The 18384-nt window shown below is 43.3% G+C and overlaps 1 protein-coding gene across 2 annotated transcripts in view; it reads right to left on the reverse strand.

Moving 5' to 3' along the window:
• LOC138516235 (ras guanine nucleotide exchange factor P-like) overlaps positions 1-18384 on the reverse strand; it is a 797007-nt gene that overhangs the window by 87704 nt on the left and 690919 nt on the right. The window contains exon 7 of one of the 2 annotated variants that reach the window (XM_069631211.1): positions 4513-4719. The exons of the other annotated variant lie outside the window; for it this stretch is intronic. Coding sequence (XP_069487312.1) covers positions 4513-4719 — 207 coding nt within the window. The remainder of the gene's footprint in view (positions 1-4512; positions 4720-18384) is intronic. 2 annotated transcript variants of the gene reach the window in all.

Consider the following 18384-nt stretch of genomic DNA (forward strand, 5'->3'; position numbering starts at 1 on the left):
AGACATTTATACCCCAGTGTGGTAGCCTTATGATGCACTCTCTGTTTCACTGGAAGCCAGCCAGTGTAGCTTCCGACAAGTCTCAGACACATGGGCCTGCCATCCAAGCCCACAGACTGCGCGCACTGCTTCATTCTGGACAACCTTTACTCTCCTAAGGGTGGCCTGAGATGTGGCAACCAGTAGGCTATTACAGTAATCCAGTCTGGTGTTTATAGTGGCAGAAGCAATCAGTGCCCTATTCCTTTCCGTGAGTTATGCATGGATTTGCCACAAAAGGCGAGTCATGTACGAGCATGAAGAGCTCAGGTGTGATACATGTCTGTGAAAGAACCTTTGTGAGTCTAAGTAGACGCTAAGTGTCTTAACAGTTGAAAGACAGGAATAGCATTGCCCCAAATCAAAAAACAACTTTATTGAGGGTCCATTTTCTTAAGCCTGCTACTTGTTCCGAGGATAAGACTCTGTCTGTATCTTCCTATCGTTCAAGGCAAGTGAGTTCAGTGCCATCCAAGATTGGACTACCACATACAGCTCATTCACCCTTTCAAAGTCCTTGGAGCAGGTCCCTGTTCGCTCAAGAAGGATCTGGGTGTCATCCACATAATTGGTAAACTGGACACCCAGATCATCCAGGAGGTCACATAAGGATCAGTATACACATTAAACAAAAGGGGTGAAAGACATGAGCCTTGTGGGACACCAAAGACAAGAGATACGGGGCGAGGCACATGCATCAATTCTGAGAACTCTGGCTTGTCTTGGCCCATTGAGGAGGTAAACCAATGAACAGCACTAACTGAGCATTTTCAAATCTCAATCAATCCTGTCTGCAAGAAGAGCATGACCAACTAAATCAAATGTAGAAGATATATCAAGCAGTAGGAGCAATGCCATATGGCCCCTATCAAGGATTTTTACAATGTTATACTTCAGGTCCAGTAGCACGGTTTCTGTACTGTGCTTCGTGCAAAATCCGGACTACCCTCCGGCAAGAATTTCCTGTTTTTCAGCAAATTCCTGGTATTGGCAGCATGGCACCTTATCAAGGATTTTCAGTAAGAATGGTAAATTCATTATCGGCCTATGGTTGCTAGGGTGTGAGGAATCCAGGTAATCCTCTTTCAATCAATCTAGCCCTCTTTCAGACATTCCAGAGCTTGGGCCTCGGTAAAGGACAAATTAATGCAGTTTGTAACCCCCAGAGCTTACTGGACCAGGATATCTTTAAAGAGGGAAGCTGGAAAACTATAGCCTTTACAGGACGTTGACTTAATTCCTTGAACAACGTTTAGGACCTCCTTTTCTGATAACTCCCAAAAGGTGAAATATAGAGGAGAGACTGGAGAGATGGTAGGCAGAGTGGATTGCATTTGGTCCACAGGTTTTGCAAGGAGTCTAGCACGCTGAGCAATAGGAGTTTGATGGCTGGTTATTTTCCGAGAGAACTCATCATGAATACTTTGGTGCCAAGTGTTGTCAACAGTAGTGCTAGATTTTCCAAATGTACCTTCTAATTCATGTAAAATAGAGAACAGTTCTCCTGTGTTAGATTTTGCTGAGCTGATGCAATCGTTAAATTTAGCCTCCTTTGCTTTAAAAATAGCCTCTTTATATCCTTTGATGGCTATCTTGTATGTCGTCATAGCCGAATCATAAGGATCTTTCCTCCATCTGCGCTCAGTTGTGCATTTAACCTGCCTAAGGGATAATATTTCAGATGAAAACCAGTGGTTCTGCTTTGAGATTAGTTTTTTAACAGCAGAACAAAAGGGTGCTAGGGAGTGAAAAGCAGTGTTGGTAATTGTTCTGAAGTGGTGAGAAATGTTAGCTAATGATACATCTTTATTAAGATGGTTAAACTGAGGTATTACTAAGTATTACTGGGTCTATACTCTGCACTGCTGCCATTTGCTTGGACTTCAGGGTCTATACTGCATACCACTGTCATTTGCTTCAGTTTAAGGGACTACATTGTGCACTGCTGCCCATTGCCTCAGCTTCATATACTATACTGGGTACTGCTGCCATTTCCTTGGATTTCACAGGCTATACTGCACACCACTGACATTTGCTTGGACTTCAGGATCTATACTGCACACTATAGTCATTTGCTTGAACTTTAGGGACTAAACTGCCCACTACCGCCATTTGCTTCATCTTCAGGGATTACACTGCACCGCTTCCATTATCTTGAATTTCAGTGACTGTACTGCACACGGCTGCCATTAGCTTCAGCTTCAGGGACTATCTGCGCACTGCTGCTATTTGCTAGGCCTTCACAGACTATACTGCACACTGCTGGCATTTACTTCAGCTTCAGGGACTACACTGCACACTGCTGCCATTTGATTCAGCTTCAGGAGCTATACTGTGCACTGCTGCCATTTGCTTCAGCTTCAGGGACTACACTGCACATTGCTGCCATTTGTTTCAGCTTGAGGAGCTATACTGCACACTGCTGCCATTTACCACAGCTTTAGGGACTATCTGCACACTGCTGCCATTGGCCTCAGCTTCAGGGATTATAATGCGCACTGCTGCCATTTGCTTGGACTTCGTAGACTACACTGCACACCGCTGCCATTTGTTTCAGCTTCAGGGACTATACTGTGCACTGCTGCCATAGTCTTGGACTTCATGTGTGCTAAAAGCGTTCCTATAACTTGCGAGATGGAGGTTTCAAGGAACAGGCATATGATTCCCTTGAACTAGCTGATTGCAGAAGATGTTAGGGGGTGAGAGAGAGACAGGGGAGGGGCAGAGAATATTCAGCATGGCTCACAGAGTAGCGTGAACACCACTGGAAAGAGTTTCCCATGACGCAGCAATGCCTCTGACAGGAGCACACATTTGTACGTTTTGCTTTGTTGACCAAACAGGCACTGTACGTTTCCAAAAACATATCACCCAGGACAAAGACTGATATGTAGTGGAAATTTCTCTTCTGTCAAAGGATGGTGAGCTAAAGACTCTGGTTGAGACTATAACCCGGGATATAGGCCAGTAGTAGAGAAACTCCCAGAACCCCCCTTGTTTTTGAATATTAAGTAGTTTTGTGTTTTCGCCCTAAATTACAAGGGTAATCCAGCCGTGGACCCCTTGCTCACTGTTCTTAGAGAGGCACAGCTCCACCTCACTGACAAGGCCCAACCAGGCCAAAACACGTGCCTGGGGTTGCTGTTGGTACTCTTGTTCAGAAGAGAATTGCCAGGCATTTCGGTGCTGGACTGCCCCTGTGCAGGATAAAGACTGATATGTAGTGGAAATGTCTCTTCTGTGAAAGAATGGTGAGCTAAAGACTCTGGTTGAGACTCTAACCCGGGATATATGCCGGTAGTAGAGAAACTCCCAGAAGCCCCCTTGTTTTTACCCAGACTACTCCAACACCGTGTTACAGATAACGTGTAGATTAGGGCCTGTGAGCAGAAAAACACGCCCTCTACCTAAGGAGTCTGGCCCTTTGGTTGCCCATTGACCTGAGGTGGAGTGCAACCAGTGTGTACGTCTGTGGGGGACTTACAAAAGAGTTACACAGCCCATGCCCTCAGTGTAGAGCCTGCTAAATACATACAACACATTCAGTACAAATACATTTGAAGTGGGTGAAGTTAATGTAATTCTTAGAACCAGTACAGCTCACTGTGTCTCTTTCACGCAAACACACGCTCATATAAAATAGTTCTGTTCACTGTGTAAGAATTGTCAACAAGGGACAAGGCACATCACTTTTTAAGCAAACTGCCTAGTGCTTGGTGTTCCTGTGATGTGCACAGTACCTAGACAGCTTGCGTGTTAAATAATTCCCAAAAACAAGATCTGCCTCTACAAGTAGAGTGTAATTGGGGTGTCACTGCCCATGAGGGCGAATATACTTAGGGTATCTCCCCTAGAGCTGCAGTAAAGCATCATGTAGGTCCAGTACCCAGCGGACGGGCACCTTCACCATCCATTGCACTTTCATGTGCACGCATTCCCATGCAGTCACTCTTGGAATGTAAAGAAATGAGCTTGCAAATGTATTGTGTGAGTCGATTCTGCATAGTTTGTTCAGAAAAGAGGACATGGGAAAATCTATTCCATACTGTGACTAATTGACATCACCTTCCATAATTGTCCTTCTCTCCACAGAGCCAAGTGGGCTGCTACGAGGATCAGCCTCTCTTCCCTTCAGCTGAGGATCCTGGCTCCGACTGGCTTGTAGGGCAATGCCCGAAGTGTAGGCGCAGCATGCTAGTGTGGGACTGTTTTTTGGTCAAAGTGTCCAGTTATCTGGCCAAAGTGGGCCGGTTTGCTAAATTACTTCACTATTAGTTTTGTCGCTAGTAGTTTTGCCAAGTGTTACTGAACAAATATTCTTTAAAATGAACAATTTGCAGCACATTTTACCAAAAAGCTCCCCATTGTGTCGTGCTCAAACAGTCTGTCATAATCGGCATGATTGTTAGTTTTCATTGGTGTCTGAGTCATTGTTATTCCCTGGTCCAGCCCTGCGAGGAGCGGCCCACTTACTGTTATTGTTGTTCTCGTTGTGCTGCTCCTTCGAGTCATCTGTAGATGTTCCTGATGATGGAGGGGTGCTGACCTTTTCTTGTGTCTTCAAGTTCCCAGACCCAGGCGGAAGGAGTGATGCCTGAGACGAGTCCAAGCTCAATTGCTCCACCTCTTCATCCTTCGGCACAGTGCTGGATGTACTATTCATGTCGCCTTCCGGCAAGCCTGAGGAGATAAAAGAGAGCAATGGTCCCTTTTCGATTCGAGCTGGCAATTTCCACGAATGGCTGACAATGTTCTCCATCGAAACGTATAGGAAGCAACTTCAGCTTCAGCCAACCGAAATGGGCAACAACATTACCTCAGACACAACATTTGTTCTGGTCTCCAACACCCAATGCAGCCTTTTACCAATGCTGCTCGATACAGAGGCAAGTGCCACGAGAAGATGTGGTTTGCAATATCTCACCTTCCTCCAGTTCTGGGGTTTACAAGCTGTGGCTCTCCAGATCGTTTGGACTACAACTCCTATGATCCTTCACCATTGACAATGCAGGCTAGGGCTGATGGGATTTGTAGTAAAAAAACATATGGTGAACAACAAGTTGCAGACCCTTGCTGTAGCGATCACTTTACAAAAACATGTCTGTTATTGTTGGACACCCTTTGGAGATAAAAGTCTTAGGAAGACACACCTGATTTGGGAAGGCCTTTAACTGCCTCACCGTGCTTAACTCTATATATACGTAACTCTCCATAAGTGCTCAAAGGAACTAATGTATGGGACATTCACTGAAGTCATTTCTGTTAAAAGAGAACTCAAGTCCAAAGGTGGAAAGGTGACTATGCTGCTAGTTGCATGATGGCGCCAATGTCCTAAGCAAAAGGTTGAATGTTATAAAAAAAGAAAAAAAGGACGGTGGCGTTGATGATCTGGCCAAGGTGGCCAGTTTCTAATTAATATTTACCTTTTTGGCATATTTTTTATAATATGGGACTCTTCCCTTGTTCGTCACTACCTTCCTTTTCCTCTACTCCTTTTTGCTCATTTCCCCACCTTTTTATTTTTTTGTTTCATTTTTTTGTTTTGTCTGTTCATGAACTTTCACTGACCCCATTCTATCTCAATGGAAATCAGACAACGTGTCAAAACATAATTCTAAACTTGGATTAATCATTTCTTTCTCAAAGATGACTGAATGCGTCCTTTCCTGGCTTTCATCTTTGCAATCAAGGAAATGCACTGTGCCATTTAAGGAAGCTTCAAAGTCCATGAGAATGTCACCTAATGTAAAGTGGGGTTATATAGTGTGCTTTCAGTATTGAGAGAAACTATTTGCCATTTTGTGAGATGCAATGTCAAATATATTCTTTTTTATTGTATTTCAATGAACTTCTCAAACATGAGGGGATTGGTGTGTCTGTGGTCTGTAGAGCCACTCTTCCAGTGTTGCAACATTTCTACCTTAAAGTGGGGGCAGGTTCATTATTCTACACTTTCGGCAGGTCTTTGAACAGACAAGCTGTCTGAATGCCCGCTTGGAACTCAGATCAAGTCCCCCCTCACTGTCTGAAATATTTTCTAGAAAAGCCCTACCTTTAAAAAGACTTTGTGCAATTGTTCTCGACAAAAAGTGTTGTCATCTGTTTCCCACACTGAGGTGCCACCCTATGGGAGCCCCTTTAAGATTGGTGAGCCTTAAAAGTGTCTTTTTTGCAGAGACCTACCCTGCTGAGCTTGCTGAGCATGTTGTTTGGCGTCTGCGGATACCGAGAAGATGCTTCCTCACCTTGGTTGTTGCCTGAAGCAAGGTCCACCCATTTTGGATGCTGTCTTTAATGCTGCATAGAGCCCCTTTGTCTGGATGCTGCCCAGCATGTAATGACCTGGTGCAGCATAGAGCCTAGAAGCTCATGCGCATCACAGTCACCCCAGTGACTGGGGAGCTGCAAAGCCCCTTTGTTCCAAGTGCAAACTGCTTGAGTCTTGAGGGGACCATAGCTTCCTTTTGGTGCACTTTGCTGGGGTCCATTGACTTAGATGTTGCTTGGTCACCACATAGCCCTGCAAAGGACCTATGAATGCATGTGTGAATGCCTGGTTATTTAAATGAGTTTCGCAGTGAAGCGCTCAGATTCTAGAATGTGAATAATCAAGATTGCAAAGGGATCAAGTTGATCAATGTGGATGAATCCACAAATGAATGAGGCTGGACTGCCATAAGGATCATTAGTCTCCAGCTTCACTTGAGCCTTGCTAGAGACTTAAAAGTGCCTAAAGTGGCCAAGCAATCCATGGCAGGCTTTGACAGAGTACAGTCTGGATTTTCAGCCTCACTACCAAATGTTAAACCAGGTGTTCTCCTAAAGTACTGTTTCACATCTGATGGAAAGTTATATATGCTGGGTCATCAAGGAGCTTAAAGAGGTCTGACTTCTGGCATACACAAAACCACCAGGGGGCTTAAAGGCCATCTCCCAATCTCACGGGCCACCAAAGCACTCTTGAATAATAACTTCATTAAAGGTAATACTTTTCTGAACCTGGTTTGGCACAGCAATGATTTTATAGATAGGCCTTGTCTGAAGTGAGTTTTTTCTTTCTTCCAAGTTTGTAAACCATCCGGGTTTTCATATAAAATGCCGTTTTTCCCCAACAAATGTTTACACCTATATCACACTGAAAGCTTTTCAAAATAGTCTTTATCGCACTGCGAAGGTAGGGAGAGAAATGCAGCAGGGAGCCGGGAGACAGAGAATGATCTAGAAACTTGATTGGCTATAATATCAATGAAAGTAGAATTTCTCCCTTTTGAGTGAATCTGCATACCCTTATTGTCAAGAATGTTTAGCCTCCCTCTTTGGCTGGAATTGCACCCAATCTGAGAGAGAGATGGTGTCAAAATGCTTACTCAGCACCTCTTGTCGAATGGTGCTCTATTTTATGTCAAATTTGTCGTTCTTTTTTTTTTAGTTTTACAAGATTTTATTACTAAAAATTCAGTATACAAGGTCATCAATATTCATAAATGGCATCAAGAATTTTTCGAATATAGATAGCATAAGAGAAGTTATAGGTAATTTATACATCAGTAGCCAAGTATCCTGATATCCTATTATACAATACAAACTCAGGAACCTTTGAGAAATGTGGGGGAAGACAAGACGAACAAGAAAAACAAGACAAGACTAGACATGTGCAGAAGAGGGGAGGGAGGGAAGAGGAAGGAGTATGTTGCAGGTACTGATATAGTATGTTCCATATGCTGGATAATAATATACAAGACATTGGGCCTCATTACACGGAAGGCAGTATGGGTTTACCGGTACCGGTAAGGGTACCGGTAAACCCTTACCGTCTTACTACGAGGTCCCTTTGCTGGTCCTCCCTTAACGCCTGGTTTTTACAGGCGTTAAGTACGGGATCCGCAAAGGGACCTTGGCGCTAATTACGGTACCGCAATTTGCGGTACCGTAATTAGCACCTTCACCATTAACATGGAGCACTATGGGGCTGACTGGCAATGGTGAAGGGGCAATGGTGGATGGCAGAATTAGCGCCCCCACACACCTTGGAATATGGCGCTAATTCCGGCATCCACCAAGGCGGACCCGGTAAGGTACCGGCGGCAGCCATGGCGCTAATAGCGCCATGGCTTACCGCCTTCCGTGTAATGAGGCCCATTAATGTGGATTTGTAGCAGATAAGAAATCAATGAAGGATTGCCATTTCAACTGATATTTGCTAAGCAGTTCAGGGGAGGATGTGTTACAACTTTCTAATCTGGGGATATTACAGATAGAGTTCCACCAAAATGTATAATGCGTATGACTTAGGTTTTTCCAATTTGTAGTGATAGTTTGAATTGCAACCATTAAGCATAAATCAAACAAATAGTATGCATGTTTGTTGCTGGAAATACTATGCAGCAGGGAACTACCTAAAATAAGAACATCAAAACAGAAATCTTGATGAAGATTAAAAAAGCATTTCATGGTATTCCACACCACGTTCCAAAATGGTATGAAATATTGACATTCTATGAACATGTGCTTGAAAGAACCTTGAGAGTGTAAACAGCTCCAACAATTATCATTAGCTGATAAGCCACATTTAAAAAGAGAGACTGGGGTGATGAAGGCTGGGTGATGAAAAGAGAACAGGGTCTGGATTAGGCTAGCGGATGCCGTAATTCTGGAGATGTATTGCCATAGAGGGGGCCAAAAAAATGGACTATTCAACAGTGGACAGTCTTTTTTCCAATCATTGTGAAGACAACCAGTTCTTGAAGTAGGCAAAGTCAGCTGTAATGTTTTATGATAAATTGAGGCTGTAGTATCGAAATTCAACGTATGAAGTAATCTCTGTGCATCTGGGATATCGGAACTATGCACCAATAACTCAAAATTCTCGACGATTGCAACGATAATGGCAAGATATTGCTTTAGGGAAGAAATAGGAATGCAAAACTTGCCAATGAATTCATCAAATGTAATGGGGATACCATTCATACAAAGTTGATTACAAAATGTGATACCTTTAGAGAGCCATGGCTTCCAAAAATAGATTTACCATTTATTTTAATCAGGGGATTAAGCCAAATAAAAGGAGAGATGAGTGCGGGTTGTTTAGCTATATATGAGAACATATATAGTCTAAGAAATAGGACAGATTGATGTATACAAGAGTATTTAGTAAATGTATTCTTCCCTTTAATAAGGCAAAGGTCAGCAAGGGATATTGGAGACGCCATAGCTCTTTCCAGGCAAACCCATCTAGGTATACGGAATGATTCATCTTGAGTAAACCACCAATGAGTTTGTTTGATAATAAAAGCCATATGATATATCATGAAGTTGGGGAAACCAGCACCACCTTGTGAACAGGATTTTTTAAGTTTGCTGAGAGAAATCCTATGTTTATTTTTCCCCCATAGGAACTTGATGAGGCAGGAATCTATTGATTTAAAAAGGGATGAAGGGAGGGGAATTGGCAACATATAAAGAACATAGAGAATAATGGGGGAAATTATAATTTTAATAGATTCCAATCAGCCCCACCATGAGAGATAGAGGGGGACCATGCAGATACTACTCATTAACTCTGGCTAATACAATATCCGAATTATGTTTATGTGTACTATTATTAGAGGCGGAAATGTGGATACCCAAGTATTTGAGTCCCTCGGGCACCATTTCATATCTAGAACACGGGTATGCTCAGGTGTGCAATGCATTTTAAGGGGAAGAATTTCTGACTTATCTATGTTAAGTTTGTAGCCAGAGGTTTTTTCGAAAGCTTAGCAACAATAGAATGTAGATATTGGGCACTCTGCTGTGAGCTTTTTAAGAATAACAATACGTCAGCGGCATAAGTGGCCATTTTAATATGTAGATGTTCAAATGGAATTCACTGAATGTTATCATCTTGTCTTACAGCTTCTAGGAAGTGTTCTAATGCTAGGATGAAGAGAATTAGGGATAAAGGGCAGCCCTGACGCGTGCCTCTATATAGGGGAAAGAAAGGAGACATTTGACCATTCACAGAAATTGCAGTTTGGGGATTGGAATATAGGATATTAATCATAGAGAGAAATGGGGGACCAAAACCATGCCATCTAAGAGCCTCAAACATAAAATCCGACAAAAATCTACCGAACGCTTTTTCTGCATCAAGAGCGATTTCAGCACGGGGGTCATCTGATTTGTGTAATATGTCAATAATGTCTAGAAATAGTCTAATATTAGAGGAAGATTCTCTACATTTTACATATCCAACTTGATCTTGTTTAAGAAGATTAGATAGAAATGGGAGGATTCTATTGGCTAAAATCTTGGCATAGATCTTGCCATCCATATTAATAAGGGAAATAGGATGATAGTTTTGGCGGAGTTTGGTATCTTTATTAGGTTTGGAAAATACAATTAGCATAGCTTCCAAAAAAGAGCCTTTGGCGTGTTATTTGAAATGAAATAATTGTAACCCGTCCGATTCTGTAGATAGTACTTTACATTTAAGGGATTTGTTAACAAGTGTAATGACACCATTTCTTTTCCCATTGGCAAAACTAGGAAAAACCTGACCCACCCAGTGACGCTTGAGTTTAGTTGCTTCTTCATTAGAGAGATGTGACTCTTGTATGCATGCAATTGAGGGCTTTATTCGGTTAAGATGCGAGAGAACATTTTGCCTTTTAACAGGGTTATGTAAACCTTTAACATTCCAGGAAATTATATTAAGATGCATCGATCTGCAGAGTGATTTCGTAGATATAGATATAAATAACAAATCAAAAATTGTACTTTCATTAAGGCAATAAAATCTGTTAACATAAAGACTGAGGAAGTACCCAGCAGAACAGGAGGACACATGTAGGGAGCGAAACAAAAGGAAGAGGGTGTCACAAACAGTAAAAACATGAAAATCGTTAAAAGAGAAAAAAAAGAGGGCCCACCAAACCCCGCTCCGGCGAAGAAGATCAAAACATGTCATACAGAGAATGCAATGTACTGAATACGTTCAAGTAATGAGGTTAGAAGTATCCATGTTGTTCCTTTTATGAGATTGGATATACTGTCTTGTATCTCTGGCATTTTGGAAAGTGGAGGCTGCCCATTCAAGGTAACTTTTAAAGTAGCACGATGAATAATGCCATATCTAGCATTTAGCTGCCTGAGGTCCCGTCTAAATGCCAAAAGTTATTTTCTTCTCGCCGCCGTTATCTTGGAGACATCTTGTGTGATGAGAATTCTGCTACCTTCCCATGTTAGGTGTTTCATTTGCCTGACTTTTTCCATAATTCGTGTGATATGGTTGAAGTCTAGGAGAGCTAATATAAAGATTCTGGGTGGACGAGTAGTACTTAAAGATGGTTTGTTAGGACCAATGCGGTGTGCTCTGAAATGTTGAGCAGCACAGAATCCGTCAGATTGAGAATTTGAGGAAGAAACAAATATAAGAATGCAATTGGGCTATCTCTTTCAATTCCTTCAGGAAGGCCAACAATGCAAAGGTTGTTCCTTCTATTCCTGTTTTCAAGATTCTCAGCTTGTTGTTGTAGGGAGGCTATTGTGGTTTCCAAATTTGTGACTGTATTAGAGACATCATCTGCATCACTAACTCTCCTTTCCACCTCACTCATTTGAGATTCAAAAGCTGACCGCTTATTGTCTAGTTGCTGCAGTTTAGCATTGGTGTCTTCCATAAAGGGATTAAGAGCTCTTATTTCTAATAAAATGGTCTGCATGACTGGGTCCATACTATCTTTTTGGGTATTGGTGATTGGCTTTTCTGCCTTTTTAAGGTAGTAGAGTATGATGCAGAGGTCTCTTTTATCTGACCTTTTTTTGCAGCCATATAAAACACTATGGGCCTCATTACACGGTAGGCGGTAAGGGTTTACCGGTACCAGTATTTTACCGGTACCGGTAAATCCTTATCGCCTTGCTACGAGGTCCCTTTGCGGGTTGGGGAATTTAACGCCTGCTTTTTGCAGGCGTTAAAAACCAACCCGCAAAGGGACCCAGGTAGCTAATTACGGAACCGCAATTTGCGGTACTGTAATTAGCGCCTTCCCCATTCCCATTATGCCCTATGGGGCAAAAATGGGAATGGGGAAGGGCAATGGTGGAAGGGGGAATTACCGCCCCGCCAACCTTGAAATGTGGCGGTAATTCCCCTTTCCACCAAGGCGGTACCGGTAAATTACCGGGATGAACCATGGCGCTAATAGCGCCATGGTTTACCGCCTACCGTGTAATGAGGCCCTATATGTCAGTAGTAATCTTGCACCCTCTTTCCCCTGTAACACTGAACTCTCCCAGTCCTTTCCTCTTCTTATTCAGAGTATCAGTATTGAGATTTGACCTTATTATGGTTTAGTTTGACAATAATGTTATAGAGGAGAGGCAGTACTTATATATGTAACACCAGGGAAGGGGAGAAAAATCAACGCATTCTTGGCATTTTTCTTCAGAGGTATCCAGAAATATAGGCAGACATTAAAGTGAGTGATAGAAATAAGAACAAATCATTGAAAAAGTTGCTTAAGTTGAAGTAGAGGCAGTCAAAAAATGATAGTTAGGCTTTAAAAATGAAGAAAAGGTAGAAAAGACCTTTGTTATGAAGAAAACTGCTTCCCAACATGAGGCGAGAAACCAACGTCACGGCTACCGAAGAGCTGACTGTAAAGTCGGCTCTTCACTCTGCGGGATGACGCGGCTTCAGGCCTGACTCCACAGGTTTTGAGGCACACGAATGCTGCAGCATTCCAGCTCCTCATACTGCAGTGAGCGGTACCTTGCTCAAAGAGAATGTTATGGGGCACATAAAAGCATATCCGAGGTAAGCAAAAAGCAAAATGTATGTTATAAAGTTTCGCCGGAGAGGAGCACAAACGTCAAGCCACGCCCCCCAAATTTGCCGTTCTGATCCACGGGTCTCAGAATCGGGATTTTTTACCAACCTTATTCACCTGTCACCACGACCCGTATCTGTAGCTTGGTTACACTATCCATCCGGCTCTGTCAAAGGCATGGAACCATGCTGACAGTGCAGTACCTAAAGTTGATTCTAAAAAAGATTTCCCCTTCACATTGTAGAGGAGGTCCCAAATATAGCCTGCACTCCAGCGGCCCATTTTGAAGTACCAGGAACGTTCACACCGAGATATGTGATGTATGTTGAAAAAATAAACCAGAGAGCCGCATTAGGGCTTTGCCCAGCGCCCATCAGAAGAGCAATACCTATTGAAGTGCCAATAACCAGACAACCATGGACAGTAAGGTATCCATTGAGAAAACCCTACCAGCCAATGACACGAAATGGAGAGTGCTTAAACACTGTCCCGGAAGAAACTCAACAGGCCTTAATCGAAGATGAATGGTGACGCCACGAGGGTCCAGACAGACTCACAAATGAAACAAACGACAATCAAAAGATGACACAGAGACAAAACGTCATGAATAAGGACATCATGAACTTAGAAGGAGAGGCGGTGTTGAAATATAAAGAAACTTAAACTGTTAAGCAGGATGAAGCTATTCAACCAGCTAACACCTGTACATATGCTTGTAACCGCAAGAAGCTATGAAAACAGTGCGGCTTGCTATGCTTAGTAGAAGAATAGAGCGGCAAGCGCCACCTATATATCTACTTCAACAAAGCACACTATATACAAAAAGCAGAATTAACTCAGGTTACTAGGGGTCAAACAGGACAGGATTCATATTCCAGGTAAAACAAGAAGAGATGGCTAAATCGAAACTCAACAAGAGCAGCCCGTGCCTGGGAAGTCGAGGTCAGATCAAGAGAGAGACGCGGACAGTAGCTCCGGAAAATCGAAACTTAAGAACAGAGCAGCCTGTCCCGTGAAGGCCGAGATAAGGAGGCCCAGGCAGGTGGCAAGGCAAATAAGAATTAAATGCACAAATATAAGGAAAACTAAGCAGATTCACAGTGTGCTAGCACGTGACCAGCCAAGCGAGAAGTGACACCTACGCCTGGCTGTCTTCCAAACAGAAGACACCATAACTTTTCCTGACAAGAAGCTACAGTTTCGAGGCCGACCACAGCCAACTAATTGACACATAGCACTAAAGTACTGACTGATTGAAGGGAGCCTGGGTGAATCTTGGGGCATCCTGCACCTGGTTGACCATTCTGCATGCTGCTAATTAAAGTGGAGATTTATGTATGGGGTTGAAGCCAACCCAATCATAGTGGACCAAATTATCTAGGGTCCTATAGATAGTAGAACCAATGGGACGTTGTACTTTTAGTGACGTCCAACGTAGTCATTTATTAAGGAAGGGTTTAGATGCCCACCTAATGATGTTTATCCAATCCTCACACTCCGTTACCATAGACAGATATAGCACCTATATTTAAGTTACCTTTTCCAACCACTAGAATTACATGACAAACTTTTGAGTGTTACACGTCAATGATGACGAATTTTGGGTATAACTGTTACTGTTTGCATGAAGTCATTGGGAGTTGAAGCGAGACAGGCTATTGCATCACTGTTGATTTCTAGGTATCCCCGTTTCTTGTACTTGTCATTAAACAGACTCCCCTTTACCAAACCATTGAGTTGTCCTTATTGATTGGTGTTGGAGTAAGAAATCCTACACCGCATCCACCTCAAGGTGCAGCTATCTCGTCTTAAAGTACTACAGAGCAAGCTCTGACTCTATGGGCCGGTCAGAGGTTTGTAGCCCTCGCAGTACACTTGATGGCAGAGGATGGTTGGTAACCATTGATTATTGATTATTGATTAAAATAAGACACCTATTGTCTGTTGATTTAAAGTAACTCTAGGTCTTCGGCAATATCACGAGTCCTTTGCCATTCGGCTGAGTAGACCGTGAAGCTTCCCGTAGACATTGGTAGCTTAAGTAATCATCCCTTCCCATTCCTACGGGCAGCAGATCTGGCGAAAATCTGAAGGAGGTGGTAACGAAGGCGGTGATCCTGAGGGTCCAGAGACAAACAATGAGAACGGTGAGGGAAGAAATATTTGAGTGCTTTGGCAAACAGTGTACGCCTTAAAAACAAGTAAATGGAAGAGGTAATGGAGGGAGGAGGAAAAACAAAATAGTCAGAAGTAGAGAAGACTGTGGCCCTCATTACAACCCTGGCGTTAAGGGGTTAATGGCGCCGTAAAAGGTGGCAGCGCCGTTAACCCCTTAACGCCTGATTACGAGGTCCCTTTGCGGGTTGGCGATTTTAACGCCTGCTTTTTGCAGGCGTTAAAATCCAACCCGCAAAGGGACCTTGGTGCTAAGTACGGTGCCGCAATTTTGCGGCACCGTACTTAGCGCCTTCACCATTTCCATTGAGCCCTATGGGGCAAAAATGGGAATGGGGAAGGGCCATGGCGGCATGGGGAATTGCCGCCCCGCCAACCTCGGAATGGGGCGGTAATTCCCCATTCTGCCATGGCGGAGTCGGTAAGTAACCGGCATGGACCATGGTGCTATTAGCACCATGGTCCAACGCCAGGGTCGTAATGAGGGCCTGTATATATAGAAGGGGATAATGACTTGAGAATAATTGAATAAATAAAGGTTACCGGGGTGGACACCCGAGAAGAGAAAGATTACCGGGGTAGACACCAGAGAAGAGAGAGGTTACCAGGGCGGACACCTGAGAAGAGAGAGGATTCGCCTTATTCCTGCGCTTTAATATAGCGGCCAGAAGAAACGTGTACCCAGAGTCCCACATAATGGGGAACAATTAGACTACCACAACGTTTAAAGACGTTGTAAAGGGGGTTTGTTTAGACTCCATGAAGGGGTAATGATTAGAAGCAGAGATATCTGTGTCTAGCTGGTGTCCGTCTAGTCTGTTAAGTGTCTGTCTTACATGTTTTGTTGTGACATCATATGTGACATTTTTGTTAAGAGAAGTGATTTAAAAATGTTGCACGATTCGATAGCTGAGACAGAATCACACATGAATTGATGTTTTTTTGATAAAATTGGAAATATAAAACATTATAGTGGAAAATTTGGATTGGAGCTTGCAGTGTTTGGTGCTTGCTCATATTGTCACAAGGTGTTTTAACCACACAAGTGTTATATAAGAGGAAAGGGAACAGATTTAAGCACGGAAGACCTAATCCCATTAGCACACTCATGCAAGCAGTTGCCAAAACATGCATCTAAGCTAAAGAAGTATAGCACTGAGTGGGTTAAAGGTACTTCCCACAAGATGTTTATGCCATGGCCACAAAATGGGTCTTTATCTAGAGCCATCTTACAACATATGACGACATATTTGCATGCCACATGTACAGGCAAGAAGTTAGAAAAACTCCATGCTGTTCTAGAACTTTGGAAGATGAACAGACAAAGGAGGAAAAGCCGCCAGCAGATTGGATACTAAATGTATGCACAAAGGGGGGTGAGATGCCCACCACACCACTTGCCCCGCCCGAAACGAAAACCGAAGAAAGTAAGGACAAGGGATTATACCCGTTAAGGGAACTTAAAGCAGCCACGGGGTACAGCAACCCTGGATATGAGTCACCTACATATAGTAGTGATGAAAATCAAGGGAAGGATAAGGACAAGAATCTTACCTCCGCAGTCCCAAGGGAGAAGGGGAGATGCGATGATGAAAGAAAGGATCAGTCACAAACAAGTTCATCTCTCGACAGGGAGAGAGAGGGAAAGAAATGGAAAGGAAGTGAAGACAGAACTGATGAGATAGGATTCGCAAAAGACGAGTGGATGGGAGGACAAATCTTATTAAAACTCAATGGGAAAGGAAGTGATGATGTGAGACCAAAGGAGAGGTTAGATGAGGCACAGAGAAAGGAGAAAGAGAAGGAGTTAAGAGACAAAAGGATAAGAAGGAAAGATAGACTAAGGCGAGAACAGCAATATCGCGAAGAGCAAGAAAAACAGCTTGATCGCAACCCAAGAGCAGCCTATGATCAAGACAGACAGAAACAGCAAAGGTTAGAAGAAGAGCAAAGGGTACGTGAAAAAATGATAAGGAGACGAAGAGATGAGGAAATTCGAAGGGCAGATGAACGTAGAAATGAAAAGAGAAGGGAAGAAGATAGGGTCAGAGAAGAGGTGAGGAAGCGCAAAGAATTTGATGACAATATCGAACGTAAGCGAAGACAGAGAGCACGCGATCTGGAATATTTGGAGAGGGAAGTTAAAAAACCCGATCCAGTTGTAGACGTCTAGGGCGAATATTGAAGATGACTTTGACACCAGAAGCATCGGGGAAACAATTGATAGAGTATATGATAAAATGGGGCTAGAACAAATACCCAAAGGAGAGGGGGAGGACGAGCGCTCACAAAGCACTCAGCTGTATGAAACTGAGGAAGTCACCCGAAGTAGTGGGAGTAGGAAACTGTCCCTGGACAGATTGGAAATCAGTAGAAACGATAAAGACACAAGGAGTTACGTGAATTGGGAACAAACCATGCCCGACTCCAAAGGGGAGGAGCATGAGGCAAATGAGGAAGGGAGACGGCACGAAAGATGACTACCAAGGGAAAGAGAGATACGATGATCAGACACTAGCGAGTCTGCACCGATGGCATCAGAGTTAGCCGCACAGTCTGACCAACATGAAGTAGTACCTCATGGTCAGAGGGGGGTGTCGTCACCGCCCTCTGTAGACAGACTAAGGACATTGCCAGGTTAACGGCGATGCAGGAATATTACCCCTGCGATAGACAGGAGAACTATGAGAGAAGAGAAAGAGGGCTGCACATTCCAATTTCCTCTACTAGAAAAGGGGGAAGCAAGACCACAATATATTCCATGGCCACACATGGATCGAGAAAACTTGAAAAACAAGCTTCCAATGCTGACATCGGGAGCCGGAAAATGGATACACGAGTTAGAGAAAATGACAGGAGGAAACACGCTAGCTATAGGGGATATTAAAGGTCTCCTGATCGCCATACTTCGTGAGAGGGCAGACGATGTGTGGACACGGGCAGGCTACCCCGGTGTAACCACAATTAACACCGCACATGACGGAGCGCCATTTAACGATTGCAGAGCAGCAGTATGGAAAGGGCTACGAGTGCTTTACCCAGACACTTCCGATATGGGAGCTATAATGGCTCAAAAAATGAAGGAGTCGGAAGATCTGTTAATTTATATACAGAATTTCCAAGACGCGTCGGTGCTCGAAACGCATGAATCTTGGACAAAATCAATACCTGTGTTTTACTATATATTGTGCCAAGGGTTGCCAGAACCGGTGCAGAAACAACTCAAGAAATTAGTCGGAGTTGAGGCTAAGCCTTGGGCTGAAAAACAGTTGACTATCGCACATTACTGTAGACTATTGCAAGAAAAAAATCGTAAAAAGGAGGCACCTCGAAAGGGTGAGGAAGCGAAGCTGGTGCA

This window comes from Ambystoma mexicanum, chromosome 6q, assembly GCF_040938575.1.
Source record: "Ambystoma mexicanum isolate Mex_15411 chromosome 6q, UKY_AmexF1_1, whole genome shotgun sequence".
Taxonomy (NCBI): domain Eukaryota; kingdom Metazoa; phylum Chordata; class Amphibia; order Caudata; family Ambystomatidae; genus Ambystoma; species Ambystoma mexicanum.